Source organism: Dioszegia hungarica (genome assembly GCF_025882075.1).
Source record: "Dioszegia hungarica strain PDD-24b-2 chromosome Unknown MKK02contig_2, whole genome shotgun sequence".
Lineage (NCBI taxonomy): Eukaryota > Fungi > Basidiomycota > Tremellomycetes > Tremellales > Bulleribasidiaceae > Dioszegia > Dioszegia hungarica.
The window spans coordinates 1,949,275-1,965,966 of record NW_026515766.1 but is presented as its reverse complement, the minus strand read 5'-3'; the positions used below and the strand labels follow the sequence as shown (position 1 = coordinate 1,965,966).

At 56.8% G+C, this 16,692-nt stretch overlaps 7 protein-coding genes across 7 annotated transcripts; 5 read left to right on the top strand and 2 right to left on the bottom strand.

Annotated features, from left to right (window-relative positions):
- Positions 1–65: 65 nt before the first annotated feature.
- MKK02DRAFT_40174 (mRNA export factor elf1) lies at positions 66–3,788 on the top strand (the record flags this gene model as incomplete). The annotated part of the gene is made up of 9 exons (XM_053090994.1): positions 66–653; positions 697–1,632; positions 1,676–1,967; positions 2,015–2,124; positions 2,168–2,277; positions 2,330–2,656; positions 2,705–3,148; positions 3,200–3,681; positions 3,751–3,788. 9 exons carry the CDS (start codon positions 66–68, stop codon positions 3,786–3,788), a joined length of 3,327 nt encoding a protein of 1,108 aa, XP_052949623.1.
- Positions 3,789–4,696: 908 nt separating this feature from the next.
- On the top strand, positions 4,697–5,943 carry MKK02DRAFT_40173 (uncharacterized protein; the record flags this gene model as incomplete). Its single annotated transcript, XM_053090993.1, has 7 exons — positions 4,697–4,944; positions 5,033–5,288; positions 5,342–5,450; positions 5,511–5,593; positions 5,647–5,704; positions 5,765–5,865; positions 5,917–5,943. The coding sequence occupies 7 exons, from the start codon at positions 4,697–4,699 to the stop codon at positions 5,941–5,943; spliced, it is 882 nt and encodes a 293-aa protein (XP_052949622.1).
- A 281-nt stretch (positions 5,944–6,224) lies between these two features.
- MKK02DRAFT_40172 (uncharacterized protein) lies at positions 6,225–8,674 on the top strand (the record flags this gene model as incomplete). The annotated part of the gene is made up of 6 exons (XM_053090992.1): positions 6,225–6,625; positions 6,671–7,028; positions 7,066–7,400; positions 7,450–7,600; positions 7,967–7,980; positions 8,362–8,674. 6 exons carry the CDS (start codon positions 6,225–6,227, stop codon positions 8,672–8,674), a joined length of 1,572 nt encoding a protein of 523 aa, XP_052949621.1.
- Positions 8,675–9,565: 891 nt separating this feature from the next.
- Positions 9,566–11,365, bottom strand: MKK02DRAFT_19103 (beta-lactamase superfamily domain-containing protein; the record flags this gene model as incomplete). Its single annotated transcript, XM_053086040.1, has 7 exons — positions 9,566–9,622; positions 9,659–9,942; positions 9,991–10,058; positions 10,113–10,443; positions 10,489–10,566; positions 10,618–10,721; positions 10,776–11,365. 7 exons carry the CDS (start codon positions 11,363–11,365, stop codon positions 9,566–9,568), a joined length of 1,512 nt encoding a protein of 503 aa, XP_052949620.1.
- A 217-nt stretch (positions 11,366–11,582) lies between these two features.
- On the top strand, positions 11,583–13,519 carry MKK02DRAFT_40169 (uncharacterized protein; the record flags this gene model as incomplete). Its single annotated transcript, XM_053090991.1, has 7 exons — positions 11,583–11,758; positions 11,824–12,015; positions 12,139–12,266; positions 12,357–12,430; positions 12,478–12,763; positions 12,828–13,282; positions 13,337–13,519. The coding sequence occupies 7 exons, from the start codon at positions 11,583–11,585 to the stop codon at positions 13,517–13,519; spliced, it is 1,494 nt and encodes a 497-aa protein (XP_052949619.1).
- Positions 13,520–13,826: 307 nt separating this feature from the next.
- Positions 13,827–14,123, bottom strand: MKK02DRAFT_40168 (uncharacterized protein; the record flags this gene model as incomplete). The annotated part of the gene is made up of 2 exons (XM_053090990.1): positions 13,827–13,962; positions 14,026–14,123. The coding sequence occupies 2 exons, from the start codon at positions 14,121–14,123 to the stop codon at positions 13,827–13,829; spliced, it is 234 nt and encodes a 77-aa protein (XP_052949618.1).
- Positions 14,124–14,589: 466 nt separating this feature from the next.
- MKK02DRAFT_40167 (caspase domain-containing protein) lies at positions 14,590–16,498 on the top strand (the record flags this gene model as incomplete). Its single annotated transcript, XM_053090989.1, has 11 exons — positions 14,590–14,714; positions 14,833–14,954; positions 15,011–15,036; positions 15,129–15,182; positions 15,259–15,286; positions 15,344–15,491; positions 15,562–15,678; positions 15,791–16,121; positions 16,187–16,234; positions 16,286–16,403; positions 16,467–16,498. The coding sequence occupies 11 exons, from the start codon at positions 14,590–14,592 to the stop codon at positions 16,496–16,498; spliced, it is 1,149 nt and encodes a 382-aa protein (XP_052949617.1).
- Positions 16,499–16,692: the final 194 nt, after the last annotated feature.

The following is a 16,692-nucleotide window of genomic DNA, read 5'->3' as shown; positions in this document are numbered from 1 at the left end:
CTCTCACAGGCTCTCTCACCTTTTCCCCCCTTCCCTCCCTTTCCCCCCGACCCTACTCGTCAAACATGTCACCCGTCGCTACTCCCAGCCCTACCACTCTCCTCCCCGAGTCTCCCCTCTCCGAGCAGTACGCCGCTCTCGCTACTGCCAAGTCCAACGTCGAGGCCAAATCCATCGCCGACCAAATCGCCATCTCCCTAAAAAAAGCGCCCCGCACTATCGAGGCCATCCAGGAGGCCAAGATTGTCGATGTCTTCCTCGCATGGAGCGGCTCCAAGTCGGGGTACGAGCGCGAGTCTGCACCGGTCCTGATTGAGCGGCTCTGCCGGTCGCTCGGGACGGGTGTGGAGGGTGTGTTTATGCCCGTCATCCCCGCGCTGCTTTCGTTGTCTATGGACAAGGGACAGCCGGTCCGCTCGGCCGTCACGTCCGCCATGAACGCCCTGATCAAGATTACCCCTCCCGAGGCGTCGCGGGTCATCCTGGACGCGCTCGCAAAGACGCTGGTGGATGCCAAGGGATGGAGGACCAAGGTGGCCGCGCTCAAGGCGATGGAGGGGACCGTCAAGCTCGGAGGTGAGGAGTGGGTCGCTGCCGAGTTGGGCAGGGTCATCCCATACGTCGAGGCTGCCATGCACGACACCAAGGCCGAGGTGAGCTATTTCCTACCAAGTTCGGGCTCGAGCTGACGGTCAGGTTTCCGCTGCCGCCTCCAAAGCCGCTACCGTTCTCTGCGGTACCCTTCCCAACCCGGACGTGCTGAAGCACATCAACGCTCTCGTCTCCGCCATGGCCTCTCCCCAGGCTGTCGCCGGTACCATCAAGGGTCTCTCCTCTACCACATTCGTCGCCGAGGTCACCGGCCCGACGCTCGCCGTCATGGTCCCCCTCCTCACACGTGCGCTCAAGGAACGGTCTACCGACACCCAGCGGATGACCTGTGTCGTCGTCGGAAACTTGGTCAAGCTCGTGCGCGACCCCCTCGTCGCTGCGCGGTACCTCAGCCCTCTCGTCGGTGGTGTCCAGCAGCTCGCAGAGGGTGCCGCCTTCCCCGAGATCCGTGCTTTTGCCCAGACCGCACTCGACATTCTCCTCAATGCCGGCGCGTCCGCCTCGGCCACTCCTCTCCCTGAACGCGACATTATCCTCTCCGTCACCGAGGCGCTCACACTCATGGTCCCCCATCTCGCGATCGAGGGTCTCCCTGCTCGTCCCTCCATCCCCCTCTCCTTCTCCCTGCCCGACTCGCCCGTCGTCGCCCACGCGGTCGAATACCAGGCCAACGTCATCGCCGACCTCGTCGAGCAGCGCCGGTTCGACTCGTACATCTGGCAGTCTCGCGGTCTCGGCAGCTTCCTCAAGCTCCTCCAGGGCGCCGAGGCGGGCGCCAAGGCCGCCCAGGGCATCCTGGACGCCTTCCTCGCTATCGACCAGTCCAAGTACGCCCCCGCAGCGGAAGACGACGGGTCGGGCGGTCAGCTGCTCTGTAACATCCAGTTCTCGCTCGCGTACGGTGGTCTGCTTTTGCTCAACCACACCAACCTCAAGTTGAGGCGTGGAAGGAGGTACGGTATCTGCGCTGCCAACGGTGCGGGTAAGAGTACCCTCATGAAGGCTATTCGGGACGGCAAGGTGTGTCTCTTTGTCTGTCGCTAGATATTGTGCTGATCTTCAGGTCGAGGGTTTCCCATCCAACGACGAGCTCCGATGCCTCATGGTCGAGCACGCCCTCCAGGGCGAGGACACCGGTATCCCCATCGTCGACTTTATCGCCTCGGACCCGCGTCTCGCCGGTCGGCCCAAGTCTGAGATTGCCGCCATGCTCCTCTCGGTCGGTTTCTCGGACGAGAAGCAGCAAGACCCGGTCGCGAGTCTGTCGGGAGGATGGAAGATGAAGTTGGAGCTCGCTAGGGCCATGTTGATCGGAGCGGACATCTTGTTGCTCGACGAGCCTACTAACCACTTGGGTGAGTTGTCTTGCGTTGGGGCAAAGGGCAAGAAGCTGATGGCTCAGATGTCCAAACCGTCGCTTGGTTGGAGCAGTACCTCTGTAACCTCCCGGACATTACCTGCATGATTGTCTCGCACGACTCTGGTTTCCTCGACAATGTCTGCACTGATATCGTGAGTTTTGTGGTAGGGGGACTAGGCAGGAGCTGATTGCCAGATCCACTATGAGAGCAAGAAGCTCGCATACTATACTGGTAACTTGAGCAAGTTTGTCGAGCGCGTTCCCGAGGCCAAGTCTTACTACACCCTCTCGGCTACTTCTATCCGGTAAGCTCTGCCACCCGTGATTACTCCTTCTGGGACTCAGCTGACCTCTTAGGTTCACATTCCCCCCTCCCGGATCCCTTATGGGTGTCCGCTCCAACACCCGCGCCATCCTCAAGCTGTCCGGCGCGACATTCACCTACCCCGGTACCGTCAAGCCGTCGCTCAAGAACGTGTCGTGCTCCCTGTCCCTCTCGTCCCGAGTCGGTATTGTCGGTCCGAACGGTGCTGGAAAGTCGACGCTCATCAAGCTCCTTACCGGCGAAACTGTCCCGCAGGAGGGTACGGTGCACAAGCACCCTGCTCTCCGGGTCGGATATGTCGCCCAGCACGCCTTCCACCATATCGATCAGCATCTCACCAAGACTGCTGTTCAGTACATGTAAGCTTTGACGCCCTATTTGTCCGCAGGGCTAAGCTGACATCGTAGTCAATGGCGTTACCAGGACGGACACGATCGTGAAATGCTCGAAAAGGCCACTCGGGTCCTCTCGGACGAGGAGAAGGCCATGATGGAGATCCCTATCCAGGGTCGGAACGGTGACCTCCGTAAAATCGAATTCATCCTCGGTCGTCAAAAGTTCAAAAAGACTTTCCAGTACGAAGTCAAGTTCCGGGGATTGGACCACAAGAACAACGCGTGGATCCCGCGCGAGGTACTCGTGGAGAAGGGATTCCAGAAGCTCCTCGGACAGTTTGACGACCAGATCAACTCGAGAGAAGGGGCGGGTCAGCGGGATACCGGCGCGGCGGCGGTGAGGGAGGTGTTGGAGGCGGTTGGGCTGGATGGAGATATCGCGCAGTACAATGAAATGCAGGGGCTGAGTGGAGGGCAGAAGGTCAAGGTGGTCATTGCGGCTGCCATGTTCAACCGGTGAGTCTGTTCGGGAGTAAGGGAAAGTGGGATGAGAGCTGATGAGACCAGACCCCAATGTTTGTTCCTCGACGAGCCTACCAACTTCTTGGACCGCGAAGCCCTCGGCGGTCTCGCCGTCGCCATCAAGGAATGGGGAGGAGCCGTGTGCATCATCTCGCATTCGGTCGAATTCGTCTCCGCCCTTTGCCCCGAAATATGGCACGTCGACAACGGAGAGCTCACGCACAAGGGCAAGGTCGCGCTCGTCGAGGATGCATTCGACAACCCGTCTATGCCCAACTCGCGCACCACCTCCAAGTCGGGAACCCCTCGAATCTCGCGCGTCGGTACGCCCGCCAGCGGCATGTCGAGCGCTGCGACCAGTGCGGCCAACTCGGACGAGGAGGGCGAGGAGGGAGAAGCGGGATTGGGCAAGGATATGGCCAAGCTCGCGCTCAAGAAGAGCAAGAAGAAGAAGATGACGAGGAATGAGTTGAAGGCGCAGGCGGAGAGGAGGCAGTTGAGGAAGTTGAACTGGCTCAATTATGGTGGTGAGTCTTTTTTGGGGGTTTGCTTTGCTTTGCTTTGCTTTGCGTGGTTAGCAGGAACTGATGGACTAGGTGAACGTGAGCCCGATACCGAGGACGACGAACCGTGATTGTCTAGCTTCAGCGCCTGTATCTTCCTGTCATGACCTCATCAATATACCCATCTCTAATCGCCTCGGACCACGGACCCAGACTCGGCTTTTCTCATATTTCGGCTTTATTTTAGACATTAGATTGGGGATTCCTGTTCTGTATATGTGTGACTCTAGCTATGATTCCGAAGATCTCGACTGTATGCATCAGATCAGACTGCCGCCTCAGGCTGACAAGGAGCTACATAGCATGGGCCGAGTGGACAGTGTCGGATCGCGTCGTCCGCGTCGTCGATCGCCGCCAAGCCAAAACCACATTCCTCGTCTTTTCTCAGCTCCGGCTCTCTGACCTTCTTCCCTCTTTCCTCTTCCCTCTTCTCCACCTCATCATCTCCATTATGGGCATGTAGACAAAGCGCATAGCATCTTTCCCAACGACCGCCGCACGGCCCGGTCATCATGGTCACCGCACATGAGACGCGGATACCCATATACCACGCGTCTGAAACGCGCGTTCCACATGTCCGTCCCCACACATCCGCTCGTGTTTCAACCGCACTGTCTGTGCTGTCGGGCGAGATCTGGGGTCTGTCACGCTGCGGAATGCATGTGTAAGATCTCGTGTGTCCGAAGTCGCGTTCCTGTCCTTGTTTATCTGGAACATGGTTTCGGGGTGGGAACTCCTCGGACTGGCTGAGACTGGCTGGGAGCTTCGATAACTGCTTAAAGGACCGTAAGCTACTCAGTACTCAGTACCTATCCCCTCCATCAGCAGTCTGACGAGTCTTCAAACGAATTTCTCTTTATCTCTCTGACATCTACTTCTACATCTCTACTTACGCGCTCCCCGTTCCGCCCTCTCCATATTGACAGGCAAAGTAAGCTCTGTTCCGACGCGTCTTCGAGATATGGAGCTGATCCTCAGAATGCGCTTCCAACTCAAACACCTCCTCCTGCTTACTTCGCTCCTTGGTCTCGCCGAAGCGGGCCGAAGCAGGCGTACGACCGACCCCGAGCTCATCATCCGAGATGGGACGTGCCAGACCGAAATCCCCTGCGATGGGAACGACTACGTCTACTCCGCCGCTGCAGCGCCTTCGCCCGCCGGACCGGTGGCTGAGGATACAGTCCAGCTTGAGGCGAGGATGACCAATGCGGAACGGCTCGCTCGGGGGTATGTCTTCTATTTGCTCTGCCTCACCTCTACCCCTTTCTCTCGGCTCCGTCTGGTGTGTAAGGCGAAAGCTGGCGCTGACCCGCAGTCTCCCCCTCAACAAGCCCGCTCCGCGCCGTACCTCTCCGCACGTGGCCCGAGCGCAGTCATCCCCTGCGCCCGTCGTCACCTATACCGCCCGGATCCGCATCGATCGCGCCGACGGGACAGGTACTTTGGGCTATGTTGGAGCAGTCACCGGTGCCCAGGCGCTATTGCAGACATCGGCTGCCAATGCGGTCGTAGTGTCGTTCTCGCTTCCTGTTGGCAGTACGTCTGGCTCGCAGATCAATCTCGCGGTGACGGTACGTGACGTCCTCGATCCTGGCACTTACATAAGGTCAAGCTGACCAAGCAGTCTCCCGTCGCATTCCCCAATATCGGCCTGATCCAGGGCCGGGACAGTACCAGCTCTGACCTGTCGACCGATAGCTTCAACTACATCTACATCGGCGAGACAAGCACAAGTACGTCTTCCTATCCCTGCAATGTCCTCCTCCCGCTTCTACTTGGCTGACAACGATTAGCCGCTGCTGGCGCGCCTCCTGCGTCTGTCGGCAACGCTTATACCTCTGCGACCAACAACCCTAGGACCGCCGAGAGTGCTGTGGTGAGTCTTCCTCGCCCGCGTACCTTTGAAATCGGTCGACGCTGATGGTATAGTGGAATGTGGATGTTACGACTTTCCGTCTGGTCCCCACTTGGATCAACACCGATGGTTGTGAGTCTCGGCTCCGAGCGGCGACCTAAAGTCAGTAGACTTCGATTACTGACTTCCCAGCCGCTGCTCCTACCAACCTCTTCACACAGGGTGCAGGTCTTTACGCAAGCGGGAGTCAGGAATTGTTCACGAACCGATATCCTGCCCAGACCATCGCCGCGGTGAGTACACATGCCATGTCTACAGCTCCATAGCCTCCAGCTGACGGGCAGAATTACTTTATCGAGCTGATCGTCTGAGCTCCCACCTCAAGGGCGAGTGCTGAAGCGGGTCCAGATTTGGGTGTTTGGATAGACTTTCGGGCAACCAGGATTGTTGTTACTCTCTTCCGGATGCTATGCAAGGGACATTATCAGCGCAGCAACTCTGGTCGGCGCTGCAGCGCTCTTCTCCTTGCCTCGCCTCTGACAAGGTTTAGCTCCACATTCCTCATTGCATAAAGCTATTTCGAGTCGGCCCGGAACCACCGAACGAAGCTCGCCTCAGCTTCAGTCTCTTTGTAAGCTATACACGGCCCGCCATGCGTCTTCCCTTCCTGCGCAGAGCCACAGCTCCAGAGAACCCCCTTGCTCACATCGGCGCCAACTCTCAAAGACTCAAGACCCCACCTTATCAGTACAAACCCTCAAGTACGCTTCAACTTATCGTCCATCTTCCCGCCAACGGTTTCGTTCACCTACAGCCTCCCCTCGATACGACGTACTCAACACATACTCCAGGACAGTATGACCACATTCTTAGCGGCGAGGTCGAGGTCATTGCGCCACCTGACTGGAGCGACAACGTGGAGAGCATCACTGTGGGCGTCAAGTCGCTTTGCAGGCTGAATATGGGACCGGGGCGGGAAGGAGAGGTCGACACTCTTTTTGAGAGATCTGTCACCCTAAACGAAGGGCTTGATATTGTACCGGGATCCCAGAGGTAAGTCGTGAGATGTACTGAAGGCTCACTTCATGCTGATCGTAGATTCGCGTTCAATCTGATCCTACCGTGTACTCTTCCGGTACACGACTACCACGGTCCCGCCCCTACGTACAACACCATCTCGTACCGAGCCCATTCACAGCTAGTCGCCATCTCAAGTCGTCCTCCCAAAGAGAAACCCAGCCCCGTTGACGCCTTCACCTCGGACAATGCACCTACCCCCACCTTTGTGTCGGTCAAGCTCGATGCGGGAGTCACGCGGGTCATATACGAATCGAGCGCGAGGCTACGCGTGGCTCATATGTCGGAGAGGGATGCGAATTTTGATACCCTCAACTTTGAAAGGCAGGGATTGGCGGAGAACCTCGGGGTGTACAACATCAAGCTTCAATCGGATATCGTGAGCGACAGCTTTTACATCAGCTGACAGATCGCAGTGGACTATAGCCGCTCCGTTTCATTTCATCGTCCAGCTCCCATCCCTCTCCCCTCTCATCACGATATTCACCGTACGGTTATCCATCTTGCAGGCTCCGTCTATGCGATCTCCGCGGGATTCACCGGGAACGCCACCGTTGACGTCCACGGTCAAAGTTGTGCTGGCGGAAATAGGCGAGAAGGTGCCGTCTAATCATCTGCATCCGGGAAAAGAGCGACGCGCACTGTGGAGAGGCAGTGATGTGGGCGGACACGGTACAGGAGATGGCTGGAAAGAGGAGATCTTTGCGCGGTTGCCGACAGATCGAGTGCTGAGAGCTTCGACTGTGCCAGGGTGAGCATCTCTTTCGAAGCCAGTGATAGACATCGTCTGATACACACAGGATCATCACGCCAATCCACGTCACTCATGCGATATGCGTAGAGATATCCTACTCAGTGTACGGGCAGTATGCGGATGGGAGGGAGATGCGACCTACCGGACCGGGAGAATTGAAGACTTTGAGGATAACAGAGGGGATTGTGCTGCCTGCGGTAAGCCATTCGCTCCTGATCCGGCCCTCCACATCATCATCTCGGCCAGCACCATCCGCCTTTAGGTACCGTATATGACGGTGACTGAGCCCATACTTACCTCTGCAGTGCACAAATGTACCCAATATCTTACACTTACCAACCTGTGCGTGACATCCTCCTCCCTGACCCCATCTGACGCCGTAAAGTCTTTTCCCGCTTATACTGACTCATGTTTTAGATGAAGAATCATCAGCAGATCAAGGCGAAGGACGCTGCGCTTGTCTGCTTCCCGAAGCTGAAGTCATGTCGAGGATAAGGAAACACGTTGATGATCTGCGTCGCGCGGATCTGGAGCGGGAGGAGTATGGGAGAGCTAAAGATAAGCGGAACGAAGCATCGTGAGTCGATTTCTCATCTGGTTTCCTTGGGTCAAACTGACTTGCAGAAACCCTTCGTCGAGCTGACGCCCTGAGACCTGGCGCGTATGATTTTAGGCAGTCAACATCGGCAGAGGCGCGGGATTGGTTTCGATATTGACATTCATGGCTCCTGTACCATAGACGATCATTAGACGCCTCCCGGAGGGTGCTTGGGGTTCCCCCAATGCCAAAGCTGTCGAAGGACTGGAATCAGCGCTGGTTGGCACTTTATGGCGTTTATGGTCAGCAGCCAAAGCTAAATACATAGCTCCACTTTCCTCGTCACAAACTTTTCGCAATGTCGCTTCGGCCGAAGACTGCAGGTACTGAAGAGTTCTGAAGCTTGGCTTATCTCGGTAGTAGGTACACCCCGCTCGATCGAGTACGGTACCGCAAACACCTCGACCCGCTGGAATCCGGCGAGATCACGGCCGTCGGCGGCGGCCATGCCATATGGTACGGGACGTACTCGGATGCCTCCACGGTCGCTCATATCGAGCAGGCGCGCGAGTCGCTCGCTCACGAGATCGCGCGGCAGTGCGCCAGGCGGGAAGGCATGATGACGCGATTGACATCCGACGAGGACGCCCCTCCACGGTCGCTCAAATCGAGCAGGCGCGCGAGTCGCTCGCTCACGAGATCGCGCGGCAGTGCGCCAGGCGGGAAGGCATGATGACGCGATTGATATCCGCCGAGGACGCCGCGCACATGCAGCCAGACATGTCGGTCGATATCTACGTTTCACCAAAGTTTTTGCTCGGCAGAAACCCATCGCTCGCCATCGGCGAATTTAGGCTAGCTATCGCCGACGCGATGGACTATCACAGCATCTCCAAAAACCTGGCGGAAGGGGCGGCATGGTGGATCAAGCCGCTGGCGGAGGCGCCGCCATGCGAGGCTTGTGGGTGGTGTGCGGATGACATCTGAGTGAGTCTTTCCGTGAGTGGACAGAGACACAGCTGATCTTCAGTACTGTGCGGTCTGGGTACAAGCAGAGGGTAGAACGTGGACGGGCGAGCGATCATATTAAAGGACGGAGTCAGGTACTCTGCTGTATATTTCACATTAGCTGCATGTGAAGCTTCAGTACTGGCATTGGCAGAAGATCCCTGAGGGCGGTCTTAAGTCTGACCCCCGAGCTTGCGAGAACTTTTGGTGGAGGAGTTGGTGGCGGAGCTGTCAGAGCTCGGCAACGATTAACGAAATTTTGGAGATCCATGCATGGGACTTGGCCATTGACTGTGTCAGCCGAGACTGTTAAGGTAGTGGAGGATCAGCAAGATGTATATACTGCTTTGTGTGAGACGGATGTCAATCGATAAGTTTTTAATTCCACAGCCTGAACATGCGGATGAGCTGCAACGAGTGCTAATGATGGTGGTGAGTGCAGTGGTGGTGAGCGCGGTCAGCAGAGAAGCATGTCAGAGAATTGAGCTCTCCCTCACGAGCGAGTCAAGACTACATACCTTCGGGATCCTGTTTGGTCTCATATATCTGCGTGTATAGTCAAAGATACGGGATGATCCCCTGATCCGGCATGAATCCAGCCCAATTGGAACACAGGCTAGGGGAAAACCAAAGTCTCCCCAATATCCGCAAGCACGAACCTTCCCGCCCCCTCCTCGCCCTTCCCTCTCCCCTCCTCATCATCGCCCACCCACATCTTCCCCACGCCCCTCTCCCTCCTCCCACGCCCAAATTCCACCCGCGTCCCCCGGCTCTCATCCCGATCACAAAACGTTCCCCAGTGCATTCCCACGCTCCGCTCAGCCTGCATGATCCGGTGGATCTCGAGCGAGTCGCCAGGGCTGCAATGCTGCGAAGAGGTCAGGGTGTATTGATCGAGAGAGAGGGAGAGGATGGTTCGGAGGAATGGGAGGGAGGAGCCTGTGTTGAGGGGGAGGAGGGAGAGTGTGACTGGGGCGTAGTGCTTTGCGATTTCTGGTCATCAGCCTGGTCCCAAGAACAATAATGAGGCCGAATACTCACCTTCAAACGCGGGACAGATAGCGTCGTCATCTCCTTCGGGAGCAGTGGCGTATCGATATCCCGTATCACTGACTATCAGCCCGCTGCTCAGACATTACGAGCTGGTAACGTCGATAGCTCACCCGCCAAAGAAACACTTGAACCCCTTCCAGCCCTGCATACCCCTCTCCTCTCTCCCACTCCACTCCTCCTTCCCAATCACCCCAAACATCCAGCTCCCCCAGAGCGTCTTCATATGGTCCAGTAATCCCCTTCCAGACCGGTGCTGGGCTGGCGTAAAGGCGAACTTCAGTGCGAGGTCCGTACCGTTCAACGCGGTCGGCGCGTCCGTTGCAGAAGCGGCGGCAGAAGAGGCGGAAGCCGAAGGGAAGGTAAGGATGGTCTCGTGCCACCAGTCGAGCTCTGTGACGCGGTCCTCGGGGATACCTGAACTGACGAACCACGGCTTGAGAGCTGGGCGATCAGCTGTACTCAAAGCATACTAGGATAGAGAGCTACCTAGCGGGGCGAGGAAGTGGATCGTCTTGTGGTGGTACTTCCAAAGGTCCATGATCGTGTAGTAGTCAAGATGATCATCTAGGCGGATGAGCTCTCTTCCAAGACGCCGAGATTTTCACAGTAGCTCACAGTGATCGTGCGAGATACAGCAAACGTGAATCTCTGGCAGAAGCGAGACCGAGCACGGCGGGTCTACATGTCGGTGAGGGCCGACATACTGGCTTGGCGAGCACCTATCGCATCAGCTCGACAGACTCCGACTTTGAGCTCATCTTAGCTGGACTGACCTGTTCGAAAAGATCGGGTCATACAGGACCCCACACATCCCGTCCCTCCCGTTGTTCCTCCACGGCACCTGCACCAACACCCCTGCATGTCCCAACCAAGTGACCGTCTCCTTCTCTCCCTTATCCCCCACTCCGCCCCACTTTGGCTGAACGACCTGTACGGGCGGATCCCTCCAATCCTCATCTTCGTCATCATCGTCAAACACTTCCGCAAACACCGGCCGGACATAGGTCGCCTCGGGCATCCACCCCTTCTTCTCCAACCTCGGCGCATCCTCCCCGTCTTCGCACTTGTAGACGTGGTTCCCCTCGTTGATGGATACGCTCGATTTTGACCGAGTCAGCCCATTCAGCTTGCGCGGTTCGGGGTGCGCAATGGCCGCGCCGAGATTGTAGGCTCGGTAGGCGTCTCCGAGGGACGGAGAGCGGTAGGATGGCCATGGGTTGTTGAAGTACCGCGGGACACCGTCCTCATAAGAGGTGTTGCGGCGGTAGTAGTGATAGTTCTCGGGACCGTGGTGTGAGTCGGTGAGACCTGGGTCAGGCGTGACGAGCCGCACGACAGCGGTCTGGGAGGGAGCGTCGTTCATATTGGGTACGGGTATATGTAGAGTTGAAGGGGATGGAGCTGGATGACCGCTGTATATATGTAGTCGTTCCTTGGCTTGGCGACCTCTGCACGTTCCGCGAAATAAGGTTCACCTCATACGTCATCGATCTCACTCAACCACGTCCACCACCTCTATCCTTCTCTGCCTCTTACTCGCTTACTCCGCCGCTACAGACCCGGAAACGACCACAGCTACCATGTCCACAGCAGGCGCAGGCGCATCCCTCGCTCCTCATCTTCGCTCCCGAGCGACAGGAGGCTATACGGCCCCCCGAAACCGTTTCCAGCCAGCGAAGCGATCATCCCGGACAGACCTAGACGGAGAGGATTTTATCGACTTTTTGCATCGCCTGACTCGATATGCTGCTGCGCCGTATGCCCCCTCTCTTTCTGGCTGACCTATATATGTAAGGGCACTTCAAGAACTGACACTCGTAGCATAACCATCCCGCTGAATCTGATCAAGAAAGCCATCACATCGCCGCTGACCATCTCGCTTGTCCTCAAGCTGGCGCTACTAGGCTTCCTCGTCCTCGGCTCAGCAGTATTCTCGGTACTGGCCGTAGGCGCATTCTGGTGGTCGTGGGGTACAGGAGGAACTGTTGAGGCTGAAGGGTGGCTTACATATGGGTGAGTCTCGCTTGACGTGCTGGGTGTGAGCAACAGAACCGAGCTTTGCCCGGCGCAGCATAAAAATGTCGTCGTTGCGTGCAGCCTTAGCATCCCGAGGAACTACACAGCTGATCTGTGCAGTTCAAAGATCCATCGAACGCCTCATGCGCTTGTGCCGCTTATCGCTTCGAACTTCCAGGAGGACCTGCGGTATGACGTTGACGTGGAGATGGAGCTTGTGCGACCACACAAGGCCAGCGAAGAGATAGGTATGTCAAGCTCATATCGCACTATGCACCACAAAGCTTCTCGCCACATCACCTCGAGAAGTATTGCAAGAACAGCAACTGATGTCTGAGGCAACTTCATGCTCTCCCTTGAACTCCGTTCTCAGCGCAATCCCGAGATCGTCCTCATATCCGCTGCTCAACCAGTAAGCATTGTTCATCATCCAAGTCTAAGATGATGCTGACGTCCCAGTCCCTTCCACCACCTCCCCTTCTTACCTCCTTCTTCCCGGCCAACCCCATCCCTTGTCTCATTCCTTACCCCTTCCGGTTCGCCTGCCCCTCGCGGCTCCTGGGCCGCGTCTCCTCCGGCCGCATCTCGTCTCGCCGGCGCAACAGGAAGAGCTCTACTCATCCCTCTTCACACCAGTTCCGGGCGGGCGATATCGTGTTGTTGAGTAAACAGTTGATGGAGGGGGTGGTACTGGTTCCAGCGACGGGAGGGAATGGAGTAATAGGAAGTGCATTCGTCAGCATCGGTGAGCTTTATGGACGGGTCTGGTGTAATAAGGCTTAAGGGAAGGGCAAAAGCTGACCCTGTAGGTCGGGAAGACACATTCACCGATTCCTCCGAGAAATGCGTGACCTCCCCGCGGGAAGTCCGAACGACCGGCTGGGTCTCGCTACGCTTCACCCCTCGCCCAACCGGGATCCGATGGCTCCTTTCTTCCCACCCCCTCCCTCCACTTCTCCTCCTCCCTCCTATTTCTTTAACGCTCACCCTCTCATCCTCCCTCATCGCATTCATGATCATCTCCTATGTTTCCAAGTCGCCCAAAGGCTCGGCCAAGAGGCTGGAGGGTGAGACGGAGAAGACCACAGAGGAGAAGTTATTGGATGAGCGGAGGGCGTCAGCTGCGCGGGATAGGGAGGATAGGGAGGAAGAGGAGAGATTGAGGGCAGAGTGGGAGGAGGTGCAGGAACGTTCGAGTGGTGGGCTTAGGAGGATCCCGGAGGAGAGAAAAAGGAGTCGTGTGGGCGAGAGCACGGTGGGAGGGGTGAGTATCATGGACTGCTTCTTGACACCCAAGGAGGAGAAGCTGATCAGATAGTCGGAGACGACCGTGTCCCAGGGCAGTATGCCGTCCTTTACGTTCCCTGAATCGAGCGATGATGGTATCTCATCAACTGCGGAGACCGAGACTGAGACGGAGACGGAGACGGAGAGGGAGGCGACCCACTGGCGGAACTTGAGTACCAGCGATGTCAGCGAGGGGTGGGAAGAGGCGAGGTGACCGCATAGATTGACTGGAGGTGACGAGGGAAGATCCTTCTCCTGTCCTCCTTGACTCGCTTGTATACATATGCACGACTGAGACTGCTGTGATTGAGGTCTAATATTTAGATACTGTTTACAATGGATCGCGTCTCCCCCTCCTACAGGCCTGACTAGGTGATCATCTTCGTACTTCGTACGATATCTTGTCCGCTCGACTTCCGCCACTACCTCCAGCCCCTCTTATTCTCTCGCCATCGGTTTCCTGCCAGTCGCCTCAAGATTCCTCAACCCGCATTTCACCTCGCTCTCTCCCCTTGCAAAGATCATGCGATCTGTTTCCGGAAATAAGGCGAATTGACGACATAAGCAGCTACCGTCGAGAAGACCGTCTCGCCCAAGTTGAAGTAGCCGTCAAGGAAAGAACGGATGGTCCGATCATGTATGAGGGCTGTATGTGGGCTTCGACGATCAGCTGGTAGCTCCCAAAGACCACGGAGCCTTGGAGTGGCGGTCGATGCTCACCCAAAGCCAGTAGAGCGTCTGACACCCGCTATGATCGTGGACAGAGCGATGAGCTCGAATGTCCACCGTGTGAGGCGGCCGAGCCCGAGTCCGAACATCCTGGGTTGCTGATATGGGGGAGGGAGAAAGGGAAGGACGGGACCGAGGAAGAGCGTCGGGCTATGTCGACCAGCGAAAAATGTTGGTAGATCTGGCTGTATTGTGAAACGACGCCCGAATGCAATTTAAGCTTTGAGGATTAGGAGCTTGGGGATTGGATGCTGCTACTCCCGGGCAGGATGGTTAAAGTTCGATGCAGAGCACGCTGACTGGGCCGGACTGGGTGAGAGACGAAGCGTGGAAAGGAAAGGGTGATCGACGCGACGACGACAATGACGTATCAGTAGAAGTAAAAGTTTGTGTAGAGGAATGTAAATCGATAAGGTTATCCTCCCGCGCTTAGCTGCGCCTCCAAGCAACATCCATCTACTTCGTATTTGTATATACCGCTGTGCAGTCACTGTACATAGGCAGACATGTGAGTCTGTGGAGATTGACTGCAGGATAGAGAATCTGTGGACCGGAATGGAAGGCGGTGTCGGGCTTGATGGACACTTGACTGATTGGTTCAGGCTCAATAAATTCACTCAACAGCTCCGGGATTTCCAGGCGCCCTCGGGTGGTCCGCCTCCGCAGCAGTATCAGCAGACGTGAGTCTCCCTCTTCTTTTTCTGTCTGACTCACGCCAGCCCCGGTCGAGCGAGACAGCTTGACAGGGGCTACGAGCGGGATGTGCTTCGCTGGAAGATTGCGGGCTGATGTGGACAGTGGTGCAGGCTACAACCCTGGGTACGAGCACCAACAAGGCCAGCAGCCGCCTTATAGCGGTGGTGGGGGAAACCAAGACCAGGCGGCTGGCCAGAATGGGCAGGGGTTCCAGTACTCCAAGTGTAAGCTATTATTGAGAGTCACCGGTATGGTGCGGCGAAGCTGAAGCTGTGCATAGGTAATGGCCGTCGTAAGGCTCTCTTGGTATGTCACCTTTCGCCATAGGTTTCCTCCTGGAGCTCCGCCGGCCTCAGTTTGGGTCCGGTCGGCGGTAAGGGCTGAAAGCTGATATCTAGGTCGGGATCAACTACTTTGGCCAGAAAGGCCAGCTTGGCGGCTGCATCAACGACGTAAGCTCTTTTCTGCCCTTGAGCCCTGCCAGCCCCGCCAGGGGTATCTCCAGGACTCGCGCTGATCTTGATACAGGTCCAGAACGTCCATCGCTTCATCTGCCGTACGACTTGGTCCCTGTACCGTGTCATGTAGTCACTGTCAAGTAGCTGATTTGCAGAACGATTCGGCTATCAACCCGACGACATTGTCGTGCTCACGGACGACAAGCAAGACCCGCGCACCCTGCCCACTCGGGACAATATCATCCGGGGGATGCAGTGGCTCGTCGATGGGGCGCAAGCAGATGATGCGCTCTTCTTCCACTAGTGCGTCCCTCACGACATGGACTCCCAGGCTTCCTGCGGGGCCGAGAAAGGGGAGGTGCTGATCCGCCAGCTCTGGGCACGGTACTCAGCAGGACGACCGGGATGGGGATGAGGGAGATGATGGAGATGAGGCAATTTGTCCTCTAGACTATGAGCGTGCGGGTTTGATCATCGACGATGACAGTGAGTATATCATGACTGGACTACTGTAGAAACCGAGCTGACCCGCCAGTGTAAGCTTTCTCTCATCCCAGATCTATGCCTCTTCATCAGTGTGAAACTCACAGCTGACCCCCCAGCCACACCCTCCTCGTCAAACCCCTCCCGCCCGGAGCCCGCCTGACCGCCATCTTCGACTCGTGCCACTCTGGCACGGTCATGGACCTCCCCTACATCTACTCCACCGAGGGCAAGATCAAGGGCCCCGACTATTTCGGTAAAGAGACGCAGCAGAACCTGATGGGCGCGGCGAGACACCTCGCGATGGGCAACACGGCCGGCGCGGCGATGGGTCTGTTTGGAGCTGCCAAGGGCGCGTTTGGGACGAATCGGGCGGAAGCCAAGACGAAGAAGATGAAGGAGAGCGCGGCGGATGTCGTCATGTGGAGTGGGTGCAAGGATAGCCAGACGGTACGTTCCTCTGTTTTTCCTCAGCCGAAGGAGGAGAGAGGCTGGTACTGGTGCTGATTGAACAGAGTGCGGATACTCAGGAAGCGGGCCAAGCGACCGGTGCCATGTCTTATGTGCGTAATCCATCTGTCGGAGTGTTTGGAGGCTAGATACTGATAGTCCAGGCATTCATCTCGGCGTTGACCAAGTATCCGGAGCAGAGCTACCAGCAGCTCCTCAATACCGTCCGGGACGAGATGAAGGGCAGGTACAGCCAAAAGCCGCAGTTGAGCGCTTGTCACCGTGAGTGGCCTTGCCTTTATGGGCGCGATTACCCCTGCTCGAGTAGCTTGGCTGACAAAGTAGCGATCGACGTGAGCTTGCGCTTCGTTGCATGAGCACGGACCGCTTCTTGTGGATATCACTCTCATAGATGTCGGGGGGGTAGATGCTGTGCTCGGTGCTTGATGTCGCAGTCCGCTGAAAAGTATGGATGTAGCTTCTTGCTTGTTGCAAGTGGAGGCTTCATGGCGGAACCGCATCAATACACTCACATCCCCGAATACAGAATCTAGTATGACAAATCATCTCC